Source organism: Aythya marila, assembly GCF_965140915.1.
Source record: "Aythya marila genome assembly, contig: HAP1_HAP1_SCAFFOLD_868, whole genome shotgun sequence".
NCBI classification, from domain to species: domain Eukaryota; kingdom Metazoa; phylum Chordata; class Aves; order Anseriformes; family Anatidae; genus Aythya; species Aythya marila.
In genome coordinates, this window is record NW_028137171.1 from 882 (window position 1) to 23,602 (window position 22,721).

Here is a 22,721-nt window from a genome sequence, read left to right on the forward strand (position 1 = left end):
TTGGGGGGGGCACGGTCTGGGGGGGCACAAAATTTGGGGGGGGGGAAAATGGGGTCGGGGGGGGAGTTTGGGGTCGGGGGGGGCAAAGTTTGGGGGCGGGGGGGGAGTTTGGGGCCGGGGAGGGGGGCAAAATTTGGGGGGGGGCAAAAGGTTTTGGGGGAGGGGGGAGGGAGTTTGGGGTCGGGGGGGCACAAAATTTGGGGGGGGCAAAGGTTTGGGGTCGGGGTGGACAAGATTGGGGGAGGGGGGAGTTTGGGGTCCGGGGGGGCAATGTTTGGGGGCGGGGGGGGCCAAAATTGGGGGGGGGGGACAAAAAATGGGGTCTGGGGGGGGAGTTTGGGGTCGGGGGGGCAAAGTTTGGGGTCAGGGGGGGCAAAATTGGGGGGGGCACGGTCCGGGGGGGGCACAAAATTTGGGGGGGGGGGGTCCCAATAGGAAGGGTCCCAATGAGGGTCTTAATGGGGGGGGGGGGCACCCAATGAGGGGGTCCCAATGGGGGGGGTCCCAATAAGGGGGGGGCCCGGGGGGGGTCTTAATGGGGGGGTCCCAATGGGGTGTCCAGAGAGGGGGTCCCTAAGGGGGGGTCCCAATGGGGGGGTCCCAATAAGGGGGGGCTCCCAATGGGGGTCTTAATGGGAGGGGTCCCAGTGGGGGGTCCCAATGGGGGGATCCCAGGGGGGGTCTTAATGGGGAGGGGTCCCAAGGGGGGTCTTAATGGGGGGGTCCCAATAAGGGGGGGTCCCAATGGGGTGTCCCAGTGAGGGGGTCCCTAAGGGGGGGTCCCAATGGGGGGGTCCCAATAGGGGTCTTAATGGGGGGGACCCAATAGGGGGGGGTCCCGGGGGGGGGGTCTTAATGGGAAGGTCCCAATGGGGGGGTCCCAATAAGGGGGGGTCCCAATAAGGGGGGGTCCCAATAAGGGGGTGTCCCTAAGGGGGGTCCCAGTGGGGGTGTCCCCGGGGGGGTCCCGGGGGGTCTTAATGGGAAGGTCCCAATGGGGGGGTCCCAATGGGGGGGTCCCAGTGGGGGGGTCCCAGTGAGGGGGTCCCAAGGGGGGGGTCCCAGTGGGGGTGTCCCCAGGGGGGGGTCCCAGTGAGGGTGTCCCAGTGAGGGGGTCCCAATGGGGGGGGTCCCAATGGGGGGGGGTCCCAATAGGGGGGTTCCCAGTGGGGTGTCCCCAGGGGGGGGTCCCAGTGGGGGTGTCCCTAAGGGGGTGTCCCAGTGAGGGGTCCCAATGGGGGTGTCCCAATGAGGGGGTCCCAAGGGGGGGGTCCCAGTGGGGGTGTCCCCAGGGGGGTGTCCCCAGGGGGGGGGTCTCACCCTCAGCCAGGTGAGGCGGGGGCTGGGGTGCCCCCCCCGGGCGTGGCAGAGCAGCCGCAGGCGGGTCCCGGCGGGGAACGAGGCGTTGGGGGGCGGGGCCTCGAGCCACACCTCCTGGGGCGGGTCTGGGGGCGGGGCCACACCGGGACACGCCCCCCTCAGGGACACGCCCCCTCAGGGACACGCCCACCAATGGACACGCCCGCCCCGCCCAGTGCACGCCCAGTACGGCCCAGTTGGGCGCTCCCAGTGAGCCCCCCAACCCTCTCCCAGTGCCTCCCAGTTCCCACCAGTGCCTCCCAGTCTCTCCCAGTATACCCCAGTCCCCTCCCAGTGTCTCCCAATCCTCTCCCAGTCCCCTCCCAGTGCCTCCCAGTGCCCCCATACCCCCTCCCAGTCCTCCCAGTGCCCCCCAGTCCCCTCCCAGTGCCCCCAATCCCCCCCCAATCCTCTCCCAGTCCCTCCCAGTCCCGTCCCAGTGCCCCCCAATGCCCCCATACCCCCTCCCAGTTACCTCCCAGTGCCCCCCAGTCCCCTCCCAGTGTCCCCCAATACCCCCTCACCCCCTCCCAGTCCCTCCCAGTGCCCCCATACCCCCTCCCAGTTACCTCCCAGTGCCCCCAGTCCCTCCCAGTGCCCCCCAATGCCCCCATACCCCCTCCCAGTCTCTCCCAGTGCCCCCCAATCCCCTCCCAGTCCCCCCCCAATCCCTCCCCAATCCCCTCCCAGTCCCCACCAACCCCCCATAATCCCCCCCAATCCCCTTCCAATCCCCCCCAATCCTCTCCCAGTCACTCCCAGTCCCTTCCCTGTGCCCCCCCAATGCCCCCACACCCCCCCCAGTCCCTCCCAGTCCCCCCCAATCCTCCTCCCAGTGCCCCCAATCCCCCCAATCTACCCCATTTTCCTTCCCAATCCCCCCCAGTCCCCTCCCAGTGCCCCCCACCCCTCCCAGTGACTCCCAGTCACCTCCCATTCACCCCAGTTACATCCCAGTCCTTCCCAGTTCCTTCCCAGTGCCCCCCAATGCCCCCATACCCCCTCCCAGTTACCTCCCAGTGCCCCCCAGTCCCCTCCCAGGCCTGCCAATGCCCCCACAACCCCCTCCCAGTCCCTCCCAGTGCCCCCCAATCCCCTCCCAGTGCCCCCAATCCCGCCCCAATCCTCTCCCAGTCCCCTCCCAGTCCCTCCCAGTCCCTCCCAGTGCCCCCCAATCCCCTCCCAGTGCCCCCAATCCCGCCCCAATCCTCTCCCAGTCCCCTCCTAGTCCCTCCCAGTCCCTCCCAGTCCCCTCCCAGTGCCCCCCAATGCCCCCCCCACCCCCTCCCATTTACCTCCCAGTGCCCCCAGTCCCCTCCCAGTCCCCTCCCAGTGCCCCCTAATGCCCCCTCACCCCCTCCCAGTCCCTCCCAGTGCCCCCATAGCCCCTCCCAGTTACCTCCCAGTTCCCCCCAGTCCCTCCCAGTGCCCCCCATGCCCTCCCACCCCCTCCCAGTGCCCCCCACTCCCTCCCAGTCCCCTCCCAATCCCTCCCAGTGCCCCTCAATGTCCCCATACCCCCTCCCAGTCCCTCCCAGTCCCCCCCCAATCTCCCCCAATCCCCTCCCAGTGCCCCCCACCCCCTCCCAGTGCCCCCCAATCCTTTCCCAGTCCCCTCCCAGTTACCTCCCAGTCCCTTCCCAGTGGCACCCAGTCCCTCCTAGTCCCCCCCAATCCCCCCCAATCCTCTCCCAGTCCCTTCCCAGTGCCCCCCAATGCCCCCATACCCCCTCCCAGTTACCTCCCAGTTCCCCCCAGTCCCCTCCCAGTGCCCCCAATCCCACCCAGTCCCCTCCCATCCCCCCCCAATGCCCCCATACCCCCTCCCAGTCCCTCCCAATCCCCCCCAATCCCCTCCCACCCCCTCCCCCACCCCTCCCACCCCCTCCCCCACCCTCCCCCGCCCCCCCCCAGCACCCACGGGTGACGGCCAGCAGCAGGGTGGCGCTGCGGGTGCCCAGCCCCGGCCCCAGGGCCTCGCAGCGCAGGGGGCGGCCGTGGTCCCCCCGCTGTCCCTGCAGTGTCACATTGCTCCCCGACACCCAGCCCCCCCCCGACACCTGCACATCGGGGGGGGGGGGACATCAGCACGGGGACCCCACGGGGACACCCAGGGGACCCCAAAGGGGCACCCCCGGGACCCCTCAGGGACCCCAGGGGGCTCCAAAGGGACACCAAAGACCCCCAAAGGGACACCCAAGGGACATTGGGGACACCCAGGGGACATTGGGGACCCAAAAGACCCCCCCAGGAACCCCCCCAGGGGACACTGGGGACCCTCAGGGACATTGGGGACCCAAAAGACCCCTCCAGGATCCCAAAGAGCCCCCCAGGGGACACCCAAAGGACACCCCCGAGACCCCAAAGGGACCCCAAAGACACCCAAGAGGACACCCAAGGGACCTTGGGGACACCCAGGGGACATTGGGGACCCCAAAGACCCCCCCAGGAACCCCCCCAGGGGACATTGGGGACCCTCAGGGGACATTGGGGACCCCAAAGACCACCCCAGGACCCCAAAGACCCCCCCAGGGGACACCCAAAGGACACCCCTGGGACCCCAAAGACCCCCAAAGGGACACCCAGGGGACCTTGGGGATACCCAGGGGACATTGGGGACCCCGAAGACCCCCCCAGGAACCCCCCCAGGGGACATTGGGGACCCCAAAGACACCCCCAGGACCCCAAAGACCCCCAAAGGGACACCCAGGGGACCTTGGGGACACCCAGGAGATGTCAGGGACCCCAAAGACCCCCCCAGGGACCCCCCCCAGGGGACATTGGGGACCCTCAGGGGACATTGGGGACACCAAAGATCCCCCCAAGACCCCCCCAGGGGACACCCAAAGGACACCCCCGGGACCCCAAAGATCCCCAAAGGGACACCTGGGGGGCGTTGGGGACACCCAGGGGACATTGGAGACCCAAAAGACCCCCCCAGGGACCCCCCCAGGGGACATTGGGGACCCTCAGGGGACATTGGGGACCCCAAAGACCACCCCAGGACCCCAAAGACCCCCCCAGGGGACACCCAAAGGACACCCCCGGGACCCCAAAGACCCCCAAAGGGACACCCAAGGGACATTGGGGACACCCAGGAGACATCAGGGACCCCAAAGACCCCCCCAGGGACCCCCCCAGGGGACATTGGGGACCCTCAGGGGACATTGGGGACCCCAAAGACCCCTCCAGGATCCCAAAGAGCCCCCCAGGGGACACCCAAAGGACACCCCCGAGACCCCAAAGGGACCCCAAAGACACCCAAGAGGACACCCAAGGGACCTTGGGGACACCCAGGGGACATTGGGGACCCCAAAGACCCCCCCAGGAACCCCCCCAGGGGACATTGGGGACCCTCAGGGGACATTGGGGACACCAAAGATCCCCCCAACACCCCCCCAGGGGACATCCAAAGGACACCCCCGGGACCCCAAAGATCCCCAAAGGGACACCCAGGGGACATTGGGGACCCCGAAGACCCCCCCAGAGACCCCCCCCAGGGGACATTGGGGACACCCAGGGGACACTGGGGACCCCAAAGACCCCCCCAGGATCCCAAAGAGCCCCCCCAGGGGCACCCAGGGGACTTTGGGGACACCCAGGGGTCATTGGGGACCCCAAAGACCCCGTCACGTTGCTCCCCGACACCCAGCCCCCCCCCGACACCTACACACGGGGGGGGGGGGACATCAGCACGGGGACCCCGTGGGGACACCCAGGGGACCCCAAAGGGGCACCCCCGGGACCCCTCAGGGACCCCCAAGGGACCCCAGGGGCACCAAAGGGACCCAAAGGGACACCCGGGGGGCGTTGGGGACACCCAGGGGACATTGGGGACACCCAGGGGACATTGGGGACCCCAAAGACCACCCCAGGACCCCAAAGACCCCCCCAGGGGACACCCAAAGGACACCCCCGGGACCCCTCAGGGTCCCCAAAGGGACCCCAGGGGCTCCAAAGGGACCCCAAATAACCCCAAAGGGACACCCAGAGAACCTTGGGGACACCCAGGGGACACCCAGGGACCCCCCCAGGGGACATTGGGGACCCTCAGGGGACATTGGGGACCCCAAAGACCCCCCCAGGATCCCAAAGAACCCCCCAGGGGACACCCCAAGGACACCCCCAGGACCCCAAAGATCCCCAAAGGGACACCCGGGGGACCATGGGGACACCCAGGGGACATTGGGGACCCAAAAGACCCCCCCAGGAACCTCCCCAGGGGACATTGGGGACCCCAAAGACACCCCCAGGATCCCAAAGAGCCCCCCCAGGGGCACCCAGGGGACTTTGGGGACACCCAGGGGTCATTGGGGACCCCAAAGACCCCGTCACGTTGCTCCCCGACACCCAGCCCCCCCCCGCCACCTACACACGGGGGGGGGGGACATCAGCACGGGGACCCCGTGGGGACACCCTGGGGACCCCAAAGGGGCACCCCCGGGACCCCTCAGGGACCCCAGGGGCACCAAAGGGACACCAAAGACCCCCAAAGGGACACCCAAGGGACATTGGGGACACCCAGGGGACATTGGGGACCCCAAAGACCCCCCCAGGAACCCCCCCAGGGGACACTGGGGACCCTCAGGGACATTGGGGACCCAAAAGACCCACCCAGGACCCCAAAGACTCCCCCAGGGGACACCCAAAGGACATCCCCAGGACCCCAAAGACCCCCAAAGGGACACCCAGGGGACACTGGGGACCCCAAAGACCCCCCCCAGGACCCCAAAGACCCCCCCAGGGGACACCCAAAGGACACCCCCGGGACCCCAAAGATCCCCAAAGGGACACCTGGGGGGCGTTGGGGACACCCAGGGGACATTGGGGACCCCAAAGACCACTCCAGGATCCCAAAGACCCCCCCAGGGGACACCCAAAGGACACCCCTGAGACCCCAAAGGGACCACAAAGACCCCCAAAGGGACACCCAGGGGACACCAAGGGACCCCCCCAGGGGACATTGGGGACCCTCAGGGACATTGGGGACCCCAAAGACCCCCCAGGACCCCTCAGAGACCCCAAAGGGACACCCAGGGGCACCAAAGGGACCCCAAAGACCCCAAAGGGACACCCAGGGGACATTGGGGACCCCAAAGACCCCCCCAGAGACCCCCCCCAGGGGACATTGGGGACCCTCAGGGACATTGGGGACCCCAAAGACCACCCCAGGATCCCAAAGAGCCCCCAAGGGGACACCCAGGGGACATTGGGGACCCCAAAGACCACCCCAGGACCCCAAAGACCCCCCCAGGGGACAACCAAGGGACACCTCCGGGACCCCAAAGACCCCCAAAGGGACACCTGGGGGGTTTTGGGGACACCCAGGGGACATTGGGGACCCCAAAGACCCCGTCACGTTGCTCCCCGACACCCAGCCCCCCCCCGACACCTACACACGGGGGGGGGGGACATCAGCACGGGGACCCCATGGGGACACCCAGGGGACCCCAAAGGGGCACCCCCGGGACCCCTCAGGGACCCCCAAGGGACCCCAGGGGCACCAAAGGGGCACCAAAGGGACCCAAAGGGACACCCGGGGGGCGTTGGGGACACCCAGGGGACATTGGGGACCCCAAAGACCACCCCAGGACCCCAAAGACCCCCCCAGGGGACACCCAAAGGACACCCCTGGGACCCCAAAGACCCCCAAAGGGACACCCGGGGGACCTTGGGGACACCCAGGGGACACCAAGGGACCCCCCCAGGGGACATTGGGGACCCTCAGGGACATTGGGGACCCCAAAGACCCCCCCAGGACCCCTCAGGGACCCCAAAGGTACCCCAGGGACCCCAAAGGGACCCCAAAGACCCCCAAAGGGACACCCAGGGGACATTGGGGACCCCAAAGACCCCCCCAGAGACCCCCCCCCAGGGGACATTGGGGACCCTCAGGGACATTGGGGACCCCAAAGACCCCCCCAGGACACCCCAAGACCCCCCCCAGGGACTTGGGGCCCCCCAGTGTGTCCCCAAAAGCCCCCCAGGGACCCCAAAACCCCCCCCAAAACCCCCCAAAGACCCTCAGGGACATTTTGGGGACATTTGGGGACATTTGGGGACATTTTGGGGACATTTTGGGGGCCCCACCTGGGTGAGGGTGGTGTCGGTGGGCTCCAGCTCGCGGTCCCCCAGCCACCAGCGCAGGGTTACTGGGGGGTTACTGGGAGCACTGGTGCACGACAGGGCCAGGGTCCCGTTCTCGGCCACCGTGGAGCCCCCCGAGATCGTCACCTCCGCGGGGGGGTCTGCGGGGGGGGCTCCCAGTATGCCCAGTGCCTCCCAGTATGGCCCACAGCTCCCCATACAGCCTCCCAGTAACCCCAGGTTGGAATCCCAGTATGCCCAGTAGCTCCCAGTAACCCCAGAGGCTCTCATGGTGGAATCCCAGTATGCCCAGTACCTCCCAGTATAGCCTAGAGCTCCCATTTTCAGCTCCCAGTAACCCCAGTGGTTTCCAGGTGAAATCCCAGTATGCCCAGTAGCTCCCAGTATGGCCCACAGATACCAATACAGCCTCCCAGTAACCCCAGGGTGGAATCCCAGTATGCCCAGTGCCTCCCAGTATAGCCTAGAACTCCAAATCTCAGCTCCCAGTAACCCCAGTGGCTTCCAGGTGAAATCCCAGTAAGCCCAGTAGCTCCCAGTATGGCCCACAGATCCCCATATAGCCTCCCAGTAACCCCAGGGTGGAATCCCAGTATGCCCAGTAGCTCCCAGTAACCCCAGAGGCTCCCATGGTGGAATCCCAGTATGCCCAGTAGCTCCCAGTATGGCCTGCAGCTCCCCATACAGCCTCCCAGTAACCCCAGGGTGGAATCCCAGTACGCCCAGTAGCTCCCAGTAACCCCAGAGGCTCTCATGGTGGAATCCCAGTATGCCCAGTAGCTCCCAGTATGGCCCACAGCTCCCTGTATAGCCTCCCACTGAACCCAGAGGGGAATCCCAGTATACCCAGTAGCTCCCAGTATGGCCTGCAGCTCCCCATACAGCCTCCCAGTAACCCCAGGTTGGAATCCCAGTATGCCCAGTAGCTCCCAGTAACCCCAGAGGCTCCCATGGTGGAATCCCAGTATGCCCAGTACCTCCCAGTATAGCCCAGAGCTCCCCATATAGCCTCCCAGTAGCCCCAGTAGCTCCCAAGTGGAATCCCAGTATGCCCAGTGCCTCCCAGTATGGCCCACAGATCCCAATCTCATCTCCCAGTAACCCCAGTGGCTCCCAGGTGAAATCCCAGTATGCCCAGTAGCTCCCAGTATGGCCCACAGCTCCCCATACAGCTCCCCAGTAACCCCAGGGTGGTATCCCAGTAACCCCAGTAGCTTCCAGTATAGCCTACAGCTCCCAATCTCAGCTCCCAGTAACCCCAGTGGCTCCCAGCTGGAATCCCAGTATCCCCAGTAGCTCCCAGTATGGCACACAGCTCCCCATATAGCCTCCCAGTAACCCCAGGGTGGAATCCCAGTATGCCCAGTGCCTCCCAGTATGGCCCACAGATCCCAATCTCAGCTCCCAGTAACCCCAGTGGCTCCCAGCTGGAATCCCAGTATCCCCAGTAGCTCCCAGTATGGCACACAGCTCCCCATATAGCCTCCCAGTAACCCCAGGGTGGAATCCCAGTATGCCCAGTGCCTCCCAGTATGGCCCACAGATCCCAATCTCAGCTCCCAGTAACCCCAGTGGCTCCCAGCTGGAATCCCAGTATCCCCAGTAGCTCCCAGTATGGCACACAGCTCCCCATATAGCCTCCCAGTAACCCCAGGGTGGAATCCCAGTATGCCCAGTACCTCCCAGTATGGTCCACTGATCTCAATACAGCCTCCCAGTAACCCCAGGAGCTCCCAGGTGAAATCCCAGTATGCCCAGTGCCTCCCAGTATGGCACACAGATCCCAATCTCAGTTCCCAATATGCCCAGTGGCTCCCAGTATAGCCTAGAACTCCAAATCTCAGCTCCCAGTAACCCCAGTGGCTCCCAGGTGGAATCCCAGTATGCCCAGTAGCTCCCAGTATGGCCTACAGCTCCCCATATAGCCTCCCAGTAACCCCAGAAGCTCCCAAGTGGAATCCCAGTATCCCCAGTAGCTCCCAGTATAGCCCAGAGCTCCCAATCTCAGCTCCCAGTAACCCCAGTGGCTCCCAGGTGGAATCCCAGTATGACCAGTAGCTCCCAGTATGGCCCATAGCTCCCCATATAGCCTCCCAGTAACCCCAGGGTGGAATCCCAGTATACCCAGTAGCTCCCAGTATGGCCCACAGATCCCCATATAGCCTCCCAGTAACCCCAGGGTGGAATCCCAGTATGCCCAGTGCCTCCCAGTATGGTCCACAGATACCAATACAGCCCCCCAGTACCCCAGTGGCTCCCAGGTGGAATCCCAGTATGCCCAGTAGCTCCCAGTATGGCACACAGATCCCAATCTCATCTCCCAGTAACCCCAGTGGCTCCCAGTATAGCCTAGAACTCCCAATCTCAACTCCCAGTAACCCCAGTGGCTCCCAGGTGGAATCCCAGTATGCCCAGTAGCTCCCAGTATGGCCCACAGCTCCCCATATAGCCTCCCAGTAACCCCAGGGTGGTATCCCAGTAACCCCAGTAGCTCCCAGTATAGCCTACAGCTCCCAATCTCAGCTCCCAGTAACCCCAGTGGCTCCCAGCTGGAATCCCAGTATCCCCAGTAGCTCCCAGTATGGCACACAGCTCCCCATATAGCCCCCCAGTAACCGCAGGGTGGAATCCCAGTATGCCCAGTGCCTCCCAGTATGGCACACAGATACCAATACAGCCTCCCAGTAACCCCAGGGTGGAATCCCAGTATGCCCAGTGCCTCCCAGTATGGCCCACAGATCCCAGTCTCAGCTCCCAGTAACTCCAGTGGCTCCCAGTATAGCCCAGAGCTCCCAATCTCAGCTCCCAGTATCCCCAGTAGCTCCCAGTACAACCCAGTGCCTCCCAGTAAGGTCTCCCAGCACTCCCAGTGCCCCCAGCCTCCTTCCAGTCCCTCCCAGTGCCTCCCAGTGCCCCCGGACCCCCTCCCAACCCCCTCCCAGTGCCTCCCAGTGTCCCCAGATCCCTCCCAGTCCCTCCCAGTCCCTCCCAGTACAAACCAGTGCCTCCCAGTAGGGTCTCCCAGTACTCCCAGTGCCCCCCAGTACACCCCAGTACCCCCACACTCCCTCCCAGTATCCCCAAACCCCCTCCCACCCCCCCTAAACCCCCCTCCCAGCCCCTCCCAGTCCCTCCCAGTGCTTCCCAGTGCCTCCCAGTGCCCCCTCCCACTGCTCCCAGTACAAACCAGTCCCTCCCAGTAGGGTCTCCCAGCACTCCCAGTACCCCCCAGTCCCTCCCAGCACCCTCCAGTACCCCAATATTCCCTCCCAGTACCCCCAGTGCCCCCTCCCAGTGCCTCCAGTCCCCTCCCAGTGCCTCCTCCCAGTACTCCCAGTACATCCCAGTACAACCCAGTGCCTCCCAGTAAGGTCTCCCAGCACTCCCAGTGCCCCCAGCCTCCTTCCAGTCCCTCCCAGTGCCTCCCAGTGCCCCCGGACCCCCTCCCAACCCCCTCCCAGTGCCTCCCAGTGTCCCCAGATCCCTCCCAGTCCCTCCCAGTCCCTCCCAGTACCCCCTCCCAGTTCTCCCAGTACAAACCAGTGCCTCCCAGTAGGGTCTCCCAGTACTCCCAGTGCCCCCCAGTACACCCCAGTACCCCCACACTCCCTCCCAGTATCCCCAAACCCCCTCCCACCCCCCCTAAACCCCCCTCCCATCCCCTCCCAGCCCCTCCCAGTCCCTCCCAGTGCTTTCCCAGTGCCTCCCAGTGCCCCCTCCCAGTGCTCCCAGTACAAACCAGTGCCTCCCAGTAAGGTCTCCCAGCACTCCCAGTACCCCCCAGTCCCTCCAAACACCCCCAGCCCCCCTCCCAGTCCCTCCCAGTATCCCCACACCCCCTCCCACCTCTCCCCAGCCCCCCTCCCAGCCCCTCCCAGTCCCTCCCAGTGCCTCCCAGTACAAACCAGTGCCTCCCAGTAGGGTCTCCCAGTACTCCCAGTGCCCCCCAGTACACCCCAGTACCCCCATACTCCCTCCCAGTATCCCCAAACCCCCTCCCACCCCCCCTAAACCCCCCTCCCAGCCCCTCCCAGCCCCTCCCAGTCCCTCCCAGTGCCTCCCAGTGCCTCCCAGTGCCCCCTCCCAGTTCTCCCAGTACAAACCAGTGCCTCCCAGTAGGGTCTCCCAGTACTCCCAGTGCCCCCCAGTACACCCCAGTACCCCCATACTCCCTCCCAGTATCCCCAAACCCCCTCCCACCCCCCCTAAACCCCCATCGCAGCCCCTCCCAGTCCCTCCCAGTCCCTCCCAGTCCCTCCCAGTGCCTCCCAGTTACCCACAGGTCACCCGCAGGGTGACGCTGGCCGTGCCCCCCCCCCCGGCGGGGCTGTGGCTGTGACACCGCACGGTGGCTCCGTCGTCCCCCGGGGCCACCACCAGCGTCACCCGGCTGCGGGACAGCTCCCAGTGCTCCCAGTGCTCCCAGTTAGGGCGCGCCTCCGGCCCAGTGCCACCAGTAACCGCCCAGTGCGACCACTGGGACTGGGCCCCGGGGCGCTCCGCCTGCCACGGGGCCGCCAGCGGGGTCCCGTCCTAAAGGGGGGGGGACACCAGTGTGACCAGTATGACCAGTAAGCTCCCAGTGACCTCCCAGTATGACCAGTGACACGTCCCAGTAACTTCCCAGTATGACCAGTAAGCGCCCAGTGCTCCCAGTATAACAGCCCCCAGGGCGCTTGGCCACCCATGGGGTCCCATTCTAGGTCAGGGGACACCAGTATGACCAGTGATCCTGACCAGTCCCCTCCCAGTATGACCAGTAACCTCCCAGTACCCTCCCAGTATGACCAGTGACCCGTCCCAGTAACTTCCCAGTATGACCAGTAAGCGCCCAGTGCTCCCAGTATAACAGCCCCCAGGGCACTCAGCCACCCATGGGGTCCCATCCTGGGTCAGGGGACACCAGTGTGACCAGTATGACCAGTAAGCTCCCAGTGACCTCCCAGTATGACCAGTGACACGTCCCAGTAACTTCCCAGTATGACCAGTAACCTCCCAGTGCTCCCAGTATAACAGCCCCCAGGGCGCTTGGCCACCCATGAAGTCCCGTCCTGGGGACATGGGAACACCAGTATGACCAGTAAGACCTCCCAGTATGACCAGTGACCTCCCAGTACCCTCCCAGTATTCCCAGTCCCCCCTCCCAGTGCCCCCAGTGCCCCTCCCAGTGCCTCCCAGTGCCCCAGCACCCTGTCCCAGTGCTCCCAGTCCCCCCTCCCAGTGCTCCCAGTGCCCCCAGTGTACCCTCCCAGTCCTCCCAGTGCCCCCATACCTTGTCCCAGTGCCCCCAGTACGCCTCCCAGTCCCCCCAGTTCCCCTCCCAGTTCTCCCAGTTACCCCATACCTTGTCCCAGTGCCCCCAGTACCCCTCCCAGTGCTCCCAGTGCCCCCATACCTTGTCCCAGTGCTCCCAGCGCCCTTCCCAGTGCCCCCAGTACCCCTCCCAGTGCTCCCAGTGCCCACATAACTTGTCCCAGTGCTCCCAGTTCCACATCCCAGTGCCCCCAGCCCCCTCCCAGTACCCCCAGTTCCCCATCCCGGTGCTCCCAGTGCTCCCAATGCCCCCTCCCAGTGCCCCCAGTACCCTCCCAGTGCTCCCAGTTGCCCTGTACCTTGTCCCAGTGCTCCCAGTTCCCCTCCCAGTGCCCCCAGTACCCCTCCCAGTCCCCCCAGTACCCCTCCCAGTGCCCCAGTTCCCCTTCCCAGTGCCCCCAGTATCCTTCCCAGTGCTTCCAGTGCCCCCATACCTTGCCCCAGTGCTCCCAGTGCCCCTCCCAGTGCTCCCAGTGCCCCCGTACCTTCACCCCAGTGCTCCCAGTGCCCCTCCCAGTGTCCCCAGTACCCCTCCCAGTGCCCCCAGTGCCCCTTCCCAGTGCCCCCAGTGCCCTCATACCTTGTCCCAGTGCTCCCAGTGCCCTCCCAGTGCCCCAGTTCCCCTTCCCAGTGTCCCCAGCACCATCCCAGTGCTCCCAGTTGCCCCGCACCTTGTCCCAGTGCCCCCAGCGCCCTTCCCAGTGCCCCCAGTTCCCCTCCCAGTGCCCCCAGTTCCCCTCCCAGTGCCCCCAGTACCCCTCCCAGTGCCGCAGTTCCTCTTCCCAGTGCTCCCAGTGCCCCTCCCAGTGCCCCCAGTGCCCCTCCCAGTGCCCCCAGTGCCCCTCCCAGTGCTCCCAGTGCCCCTCCCAGGGCCCCCAGTACCCCAGTTCCCCCTCCCAGTGCCCCCAGCACCCTCCCAGTCCCCCCAGTGCCCCCGTACCTTTACCCCAGTCCCCCCCAGCACCCCTCCCAGTGCCCCCAGTTCCCCCTCCCGGTGCTCCCAGTGCTCCCAGTTGCCCCGCACCTTGTCCCAGTGCAGACTGGGAGGGGGGTTGCCCCCCCGCGCCACGCAGGCCAGCCGCAGCGTGTCCCCCGCCCGCACCTCGGGGGACTCCAGGCCCTCGATGGTGGGCGGCTCCGCCGGAACTGGGAGCACTGGGATCAACTGGGAGGCACTGGGAGAGCCCCAGGGCCCCTCCGGGGAGGGGATGAAGGGGGTTGGGGGGGACTGGGAGGTACTGGGGGGGGACTGGGGGGGACTGGGAGAGACTGGGAATGGTCAAGGGCTTCATGGGGAGGGGAACTGGGGGGGTGGAGGGGTACTGGGAGGTACTGGGAAGTACTGGGATCAACTGGGAGGCACTGGGAGAGGCCCAGGGCCCCTCCGGGGAGGGGATGAAGGGGGTTGGGGGGGACTGGGAGGTACTGGGGGGGACTGGGAGGGACTGGGAGGGATTGGGGAGTTCATGGGGAGGGGAATTGGGGGGGTGGAGGGGTACTGGGAGGTACTGGGAAGTACTGGGATCAACTGGGAGGCACTGGGAGAGGCCCAGGGCCCCTCCGGGGAGGGGAGGGGGGGGATGGGGGGGACTGGGAAGGACTGGGGGGGACTGGGAGAGACTGGGAATGGTCAAGGGCTTCATGGGGAGGGGAACTGGAGGGGTGGAGGGGTACTGGGAGGGACTGGGAGGTACTGGGAGGGACTGGGAGAGCCCCAGGGCCCCTCCAGGGAGGGGATGAAGGGGGTTGGGGGGGACTGGGAGGTACTGGGGGGGACTGAGGGGGACTGGGAGGGTTTGGGGAGTTCATTGGGAGGGGAATTGGGGGGGTGGAGGGGTACTGGGAGGTACTGGGAAGTACTGGGATAAACTGGGAGCCAATGGGAGAGCCCCAGGGCCTGTACAGGGAGGGGCTAGGGGCGACTGGGGGGGACTGGGAGGGACTGGGAGGGACTGGGAATGGTTGAGGGCTTCATGGGGAGGGGAACTGGGGGGGTGGAGGGGTACTGGGAGGGACTGGGAGGGACTGGGATCAACTGGGAAGCACTGGGAGAGCCCCAGGGCCTGTATAAGGAGGGGCTGGGGAGGACTGGGGGGGACTGGGAGGGACTGGGAATGGTGAAGGGCTTCATGGGGAGGGGAATTGGGGGGGTGGAGGGGTACTGGGAGGGACTGGGAGGTACTGGGAGGGACTGGGAGAGCCCCAGGGCCCCTCCGGGGAGGGGATGAAGGGGGTTGGGGGGGACTGGGAGGTACTGGGGGGGACTGGGGGTGACTGGGAGGGATTGGGGAGTTCATGGGGAGGGGAATTGGGGGGGTGGAGGGGTACTGAGAGATACTGGGAGGGACTGGGATCAACTGGGAGGCACTGGGAGAGGCCCAGGGCCCCCCTGGGGAGGGGAGAGGGGGGATGGGGGGGACTGGGAGGGACTGGGAGGGACTGGGAATGGTGAAGGGCTTCATGGGGAGGGGAATTGGGAGGGTGGCGGGGTACTGGGAGATACTGGGAGGGACGGGGATCAACTGGGAGGCACTGGGAGAGGCCCAGGGCCTGTACAGGGAGGGGCTAGGGGCGACTGGGGGGGACTGGGAGGGACTGGGAGGGACTGGGAATGGTTGAGGGCTTCATGGGGAGGGGAATGTGGGGCATGGAAGGGTACTGGGAGATACTGGGAGGGACTGGGATCAACTGGGAGCCACTGGGAGAGCCCCAGGGCCTGTATAGGGAGGGACTGGGGGGGCCCGGGGGTGACTGGGGGAGACTGGTAGAGACTGGGAATGGTCAAGGGCTTCATGGGGAGGGGAATAGGGGGGTTGGAGGGGTACTGGGAGGTACTGGGAGGTACTGGGAGGGACTGGGAATGGCCAAGGTCTTCACAGGGAACGGAATGGAGGGGATGGAGGGGTACTGGGAGCAACTGGGAGGGACTGGGAAGTCCCGAGAACTTGAAGGGGCCGGGGCTGGCGGGGCTGGGGGTTACTGGGAGCTCCTGAGGGCTTGGCGGGGAGGTACTGGGAGGAACTGGGGGGTTACTGGGAGCACTGGGAGCACTCACAGAGCACGCTGACGGTGACGGCCGCCGCCGCCGGGTCCCCGCCGGCCTCGTTGGAGGCCGAGCAGACGAGGCGCTGCCCGTGGGCCCCCCGCTGCGGAGACACCCTGCGACCCCCCTCAAACTGGGCCAAACTGGGCCAAACTGGGACGGGCTGGGACGGGCTGGGGTCTACCGGGCCCCAACGGGAGGTGTTGGGGTGTAGTGGGGGAGACTGGGGCAAACTGGGAGGGACTAGGCCTTGCTAGGCCCAACTAGGCCCTACTAGGTCTGACTAGGCCATACTGGGCCAAACTGGGCCATACTGGGATGGACTGGGATGGGCTGGGGGTACTAGGATGGGATGAGGTCTACTGGGCCAAAATGGGATGTACTGGGGTGTAGTGGGGGGGACTGGGACAAACTGGGAGCGACTAGGGCCTACTAGGTCCTACTAGGTCCAACTAGGCCTGACTAGGCCATACTGGGCCAAACTGGGACGTACTGGGACGGGCTGGGATGGGGTCTACTGGGCCTCAGCGGGAGGTGTTGGGGCGTAGTGGTGGGACTGGGCCAAACTGGGAGGGACTAGGCCTTGCTAGGCCTGACTAGGCCCTACTAGGCCATACTGGGCCAAGCTAGGCCAAACTGGGCTATACTGGGATGGACTGGAATGGGCTGGGGGTACTGGGATGGGATGCGGTCTACTGGGCCCCAGTGGGAGGTGCTGGGGTATAGTGGTGGGGACTGGGACAAACTGGGAGCGACTAGGGCCTATTAGGTTTGACTAGGTCCAACTAGGCCTGACTAGGCCATACTGGGCCAAACTGGGACGTACTGGGACGGGCTGGGATGGGGTCTACTGGGCCCCAAAGGGAGGTGTTGGGGTGTAGTGGTGGGACTGGGCCAAACTGGGAGGGACTAGGCCTTGCTAGGCCTGACTAGGCCCTACTAGGCCATACTGGGCCAAACTAGGCCAAACTGGGCCATACTGGGATGGACTGGAATGGGCTAGGGGGTACTGGGATGGGATGGTGTCTACTGGGCCACACAGGAGGTGCTGGGATATAGTGGTGGGACTGGGCCAAACTGGGAGGGACTAGGGCCTACTAGGTCCTATTGGGCTGCACTGGGCCTCACTGGGATATACTGGGCCAGACTGGGGTATACTGGGCTGTGCCAGGTCGTATTGGACTGGGATATACTGGGCCAGACTGGACCACGATGGGGTACACTGGGCTGGGCCAGACTGGGCCCTACTGGGATATACTGGGCTGAGCTAGGATATACTGGAAGAGACAGGGCCCTTACTGGGCTGTACTGGGATATACTGGGTTTGTACTGGGATATACTGGGCTGTGCTGAGCCAGATGGGGCCATGCTGCCCTGCCCTCACCAGTACTGGTGTAGAGCAACCCATACTGGGCCATACTGGGCCGTACTGGACCATAGAAGCCTATTATGGGCCATAATGGTCCATACTGGTCTGTACTGGTTTGTACTGGTCTATACTGGTACTCACCGGACAGTGACCTCGGTGGAGCTCAGTTTGGGGTTGTCGTCGTCCTCGAAGACGCGCGAGGAGACCTCGGGCAGTGGCTCCCCCCCTGCACCCCAAAATCGCCCCAAATCACCCCAAAATCCCTCCCTGGATGCATCACATCCAGAACGTGACAGATTCACCCCAAAATCACCCCAAAAACACCCAAAATTTCCCCCAAATGGGCCCCACCTCTCCCCCCCCCAAAAAAATCACCACCCAACTGTCCCAAAATCAGCCCAAATGACCCCAAATCCTCCCCGAGGCACTTCTAAAAATGACCATTGAAATTGAACCCCCCCAAAATCCCCTAAATCCCCCCAAAAATCTCCCCCAACACCCCCAATTCCCCCAAATCCACTCAATCCCACCCAAAATCCCCCCCAACCTCACCCTACCCCCTCCCAACCCCCCCAAAAATGTAATTTTCCCAAAATAACCCCAAACAAGCCCAAATCCCACAAACTGCCAGAATCCCCCCAAATCCTCCCTAAATCCCCCCGAATCCCCCAAATCTCCCCAAAATCCCCCCCAAATCCCCCCAACCCTGCCCCAACCCCTCCCACCTCCAAAAAATGTAATTTTCCCCAAAACGTAATTTTCCCCAAAAGAGCCCAAACGACCCCAAAATCCCACTGCCCCCAAATCTCCCAAATCTCCAGAATCCACCCCAAAATCCCCCCAAACCTCACCAAATCCTCTCAATCCCACCCAAAATCCCCCCCAACCTGCCCCACCCCCTTCCACCCCCCAAAAAATTTAGATTTCCCCAAATCCCCCAAAATAACCCCAAATCCCCCAAACTTCCCAAATACCCCCAAACCTCCCAAATCCCCCCAAATCCCCCAAATCTCCCCAAAATCCCTCCCAAATCTCCCCCAAATCCCCCCAAAATCCCCCAACCCTGCCCCAACCCCTCCCACCTCCAAAAACTGTAATTTTCCCCCAAAGACCCCAAACTACCCCAAAATCCCCCAAATCCCCCAAATCTCTAGAATCCACCCCAAAATCCCCCCAAATTCCCCAAATCTCCCCCAAAATCCCCCCCAGACCCCTCCTCACCCCCTCCCAGCCCCCCAAAAATTTAAATTTTCCCCAAATCCCCCAAAATAACCCCAAATCCCCCAAACCTCCCAAATACCCCCAAACCTCCCAAATCCCCCCAAATCCCCCAAATCCCCCCAAAATCCCTCCCAAATCTCCCCCAAATCCCCCCAAAATCCCCCAACCCTGCCCCAACCCCTCCCACCTCCAAAAACTGTAATTTTCCCCAAAAGACCCCAAACTACCCCAAAATCCCCCAAATCCTCCAAATCTCCAGAATCCACCCCAAAATCCCCCAAATCCCCCAAATCTCCAGAATCCCCCCCAAATCCCCCCAAATCCCCCAAATCTCCCCCAAAACCCCCCAGACCCCTCCCCACCCCCTCCCACCCCCCAAAAATTTTAATTTTCCCCAAATCCCCCCAAATAACCCCAAATCCCCCTTCCCCAAATCCCCCCTAAGCCCCTCCCCCGGCCCCAAGCCCCGCCCACAGCTCCCAAGCCCCGCCCCCAAGCCCCAAAGCCCCGCCCCAAGCCCCAAAGCCCCTCCCCTCGCAGGCCACGCCCCCCCTCGCTAAGCCCCGCCCCTCTCACCCAAAGCCAGCAGCAGATTGGCTGGGGGCCGCGCGCCCCCCGCCCGGCAGCGCACCTCAAGCTCCGCCCCCTCCCGCCACGGAAGCTCCGCCCCCGGGGGCAGCTCCAGGCTGGGGGGGGCCGGGGGCACTGGGAGGGGGGGAGGGGATCCCAGTTAGCCCCAGTAACGGCCAGTGTGCTCCCAGTAACTCCCCAGTGGCTCCCAGTAACCCTCCCAGTATCTCCCAGTAACCCTCCCAGTATCTCCCAGGAACCTCCCAGTGCCTCCCAGTAACCCCCCAGTATCTCCCAGTAACACCCCAGTGGCTCCCAGTAAGCTCCCAGTGGATCCCAGTAACCCCCCAGTGGCTCCCAGTAACCTCTCAGTGGCTCCCAGTAACACCCCAGTTGCTCCCAGTAACTCCCCAGTGCCTCCCAGTGCCCACCAGTCCCCTCCAGTGCCTCCCAGTCCCCTCCCAGTCCCTCCCAATGCCTCCCAATCCTTCCCAGTGCCCCCCAGTCCCCTCCCAGTCCCCTGCCAGTGCCTCCCAGTCCCTCCCAGTGCCCACCAGTCCCCTCCCAGTCCCTCCCAGTGCCCCCCAGTCCCCTCCCAACCCCTCCCAGTGCCATCCCAGTGCCCTCCAACCCTCTCCCATTCCTTCCCAGTCCCTCCCAGCCCCCCCCAATCCCCTCCAATCCCCTCCCAGTCCCTCCCAATCCCCTCCCAGCCCCCCCCAACCCCCTCCCAGTGCCTCCCAGTCCCTCCCAGTGCCCTCACCCAGTACTCGGAGCTGTGCGGGCCGGGACCCCCTGGTTCCGTTCCCCGCCCCCACCTGGCACTGGAAGACGTCGTCGTCCTCCAGCCCCACCCCCACGATGCGCAGGTGGTGCTCGCCTGGGGGCGGGGCCAGCGAGGGGGCGGGGCTTCAGGCCACGCCCCCGAGCACCACGCCCCCTTTAGCCCCGCCCATTCTCCGCTTAGCCCCCGCCCCCTCTCCCCTATACCTGCCCCACTCCCAATTTTGCCCCGCCCATTTTCCTCTGTAACCCCGCCCCCTTTGCATTTATCCCCGCCCCTCAAGCCACGCCCTCTTTAGCCCCGCCCCTCGCCCATCTTAGCCCCGCCCTCACCTTTTAGCCCCGCCCCTTTGCCACTTTCAGCCCCGCCCCCATTTGCCCTGCCCCAATGCCCCTTCTCTAGCCCCACCCCTTTTCCTATTTAGCCCCGCCCATTTCCAAATTTAGCCCCGCCCCCGACTCACTCTCTTTAGCCCCACCCCTTCGATCACCATAGCCCCACCCCTTCCCTTTAGCCCCGCCCCCTTGGCGCATTAAACCCCGCCCCCATTTGCCCTGCCTCGTCGCTCCTTCTCTAGCCCCACCCCTTTTCCCATTTAGCCCCGCCCCTTTCCACATTTAGCCCCGCCCCCTCTGGCCCCACCCTCTTAAGCCCCTCCCCTTTGTCCCGTAGCCCCGCCCTCACCTTTTAGCCCCGCCCCTTTGCCACTTTCAGCCCCACCCCCTTTTGCCCTGCCCCACCACCCATCTCTAGCCCCGCCCCCTTTCCCCTAAACCCCGCCCCCTTTCTCCATTTAGCCCCGCCCCCTTCTGGACCCCCCGTTTAGCCCCACCCCCTCGATCACCTTAGCCACGCCCCTTTCCTTTAGCCCCGCCCCCATTCACCCTGCCCTCCCCCCACCTCTCTAGCCCCGCCCATTTCCCCTTTAGCCCCGCCCCCTTTACAGGAAGCCCCGCCCCTTCCAATTTAGCCCCACCCACCCTCCCTTAGCCCCGCCCCCACCCTCCCTCAAGCCCCACCCCCACCACTCCACCCCCTTTTCCTGTTTAACCCCGCCCCTTTTTAGCCCCGCCCCCTCCATCCCCGAAGCCCCGCCCCCTCCCACCTTTCCGGGGGTCTCCGACCAATCGGTAGCGGGGGTGGGCGGGGCCGGGCGGGGCCCCCAGCAGGAGCCCGCCCCTCGCCCACTGCACGGCCCCGCCCCCCCGCACGGCGCAGCGAAGCTCCGCCTCCGTCCCCAGCACCGCGCTCCCATTGGACGGCTCCTCCACGAAGGGCGGGGCCGCTGCGGGGAGAAGGGGGCGGGGCTAAAGGGAGGCCACGCCCCTTCCGTGTGCCTCCAGGAGGTGGCCCCGCCCCCGGGGAGACCCCACCCGCTGTGATCCCGGACCCACACGTGACCCCGTGACCCCACGTGACCCCATGACCCCATGTGACCCCGTGACCTCATGTGACCCCATGACCCCCACATGACCCCATTACCCTCACATGACCCCATTACCCCCACGTGAACCCATGACCCCATGTGACCCCGTGACCCCATGTGACCTCATGACCCTATGTGACCCCATGACCCCATGACCCCTGTGTGACCCCATAACCCCCCCATGACCCCATTACCCCCCTGTGACCCCATGACCCCATGACACTATGTGACCCTGTGACCTCATGTGACCCCATGACCCCCATGTGACCCCATGACCCCCATGACCCCATAAGCCCCCCACAACCCCATTACCCCCATGTGACCCCGTGACCCCATGACCCCACAACCCCCCCACGACCCCATAACCCCCCTGGCCCCCCCATAACCCCCCTTTATCCCCCATGCCCCCCCACCCCCCTTTGACCCCATGACCCCCCTTTGACCCCATAACCCCCCCGTGACCCCATGACCCCCCATGACCCCATAACCCCCCCATGACCCCATAACCCCCCCCGGCCACCCCATAACCCCCCTTTATCCCCCATGACCCCCCATGACCCCATAACCCCCCATGACCCCATAACCCCCCCATGACCCCATAACCCCCCCCGGCCACCCCATAACCCCCCTTTATCCCCCATGACCCCCCATGACCCCATGACCCCCCATGACCCCATAACCCCCAACAACCCCATTACCCCCCCATGACCCCATGACCCCCCGTGACCCCATAACCCCCCCGTGACCCCATTACCCCCAGGTGACCCCATGATCCCGTGACCCCATGTGACCCCATAACCCCCCCATGACCCCATGACCCCCCCGTGACCCCATGACCCCCCCATGACCCCATAACCCCCCCACGACCCCATAACCCCCCCGTGACCCCATAACCCCCCCGTGACCCCATAACCCCCCCATGACCCCATAACCCCCCCCATGACCCCATAACCCCCCCGTGACCCCTCACCTTTGACCCCGGCCAGCAGCAGGGCCAGCAGCAGCTGCAGCCCCCCCCCGGGTCAGGGACCTCCTGGGGGGGCCGCCCCCAAAATCGCCCCAATTCACCCCAAAATCCTCCCCCACCCCTCCCCACCCCCAATTCCCCCCGCAAAATCCCCCCAAACAAACCCAAATTTGCCCAAATCCCCCCCGATTCGCACCACAGCCCCCCCACAGCCCCCCAACCCCTTCCAGACCCCCCAAATCCCCCCCAAATCCCCCAAATGACCCCAAAAGACCCAGAATTGCCCCAAATCCCCCCAAATCCGTCTCCAAATTCCCCCAAATCCCCTAAAATGCCCCCAAATTCCCCCCACCCCAAATCCCTCCAAATCACCCCAAAACCAATCTCCCTCCCCAATCTCCTTCCAAATCCCCTAAACTGACCCCAAATCCCCCCCAATTCACCCCAAATCCGTCCCTCCCTCCCCAAATTCCCCCCAAATCCCCTAAAATGTTCCCAAATAACCCCAATCCCCCTCGATTCACCTCAATCACCCCCAAAATCACCCCAAATCACCCCAAA

The 22,721-nt window shown here is 64.9% G+C and overlaps 1 protein-coding gene across 1 annotated transcript; it reads right to left on the reverse strand.

Moving 5' to 3' along the window:
• Positions 1-1,320: 1,320 nt before the first annotated feature.
• LOC309891124 (nephrin-like) lies at positions 1,321-22,197 on the reverse strand (the record flags this gene model as incomplete). Its single annotated transcript, XM_082785514.1, has 11 exons — positions 1,321-1,445; positions 3,281-3,419; positions 7,450-7,607; positions 11,748-12,000; positions 13,805-13,926; positions 15,836-15,939; positions 17,334-17,418; positions 18,990-19,118; positions 19,747-19,863; positions 20,873-21,052; positions 22,164-22,197. Coding segments are annotated over 11 exons (1,446 nt in total), but the record flags the coding sequence as incomplete, so codon positions are not given.
• Positions 22,198-22,721: the final 524 nt, after the last annotated feature.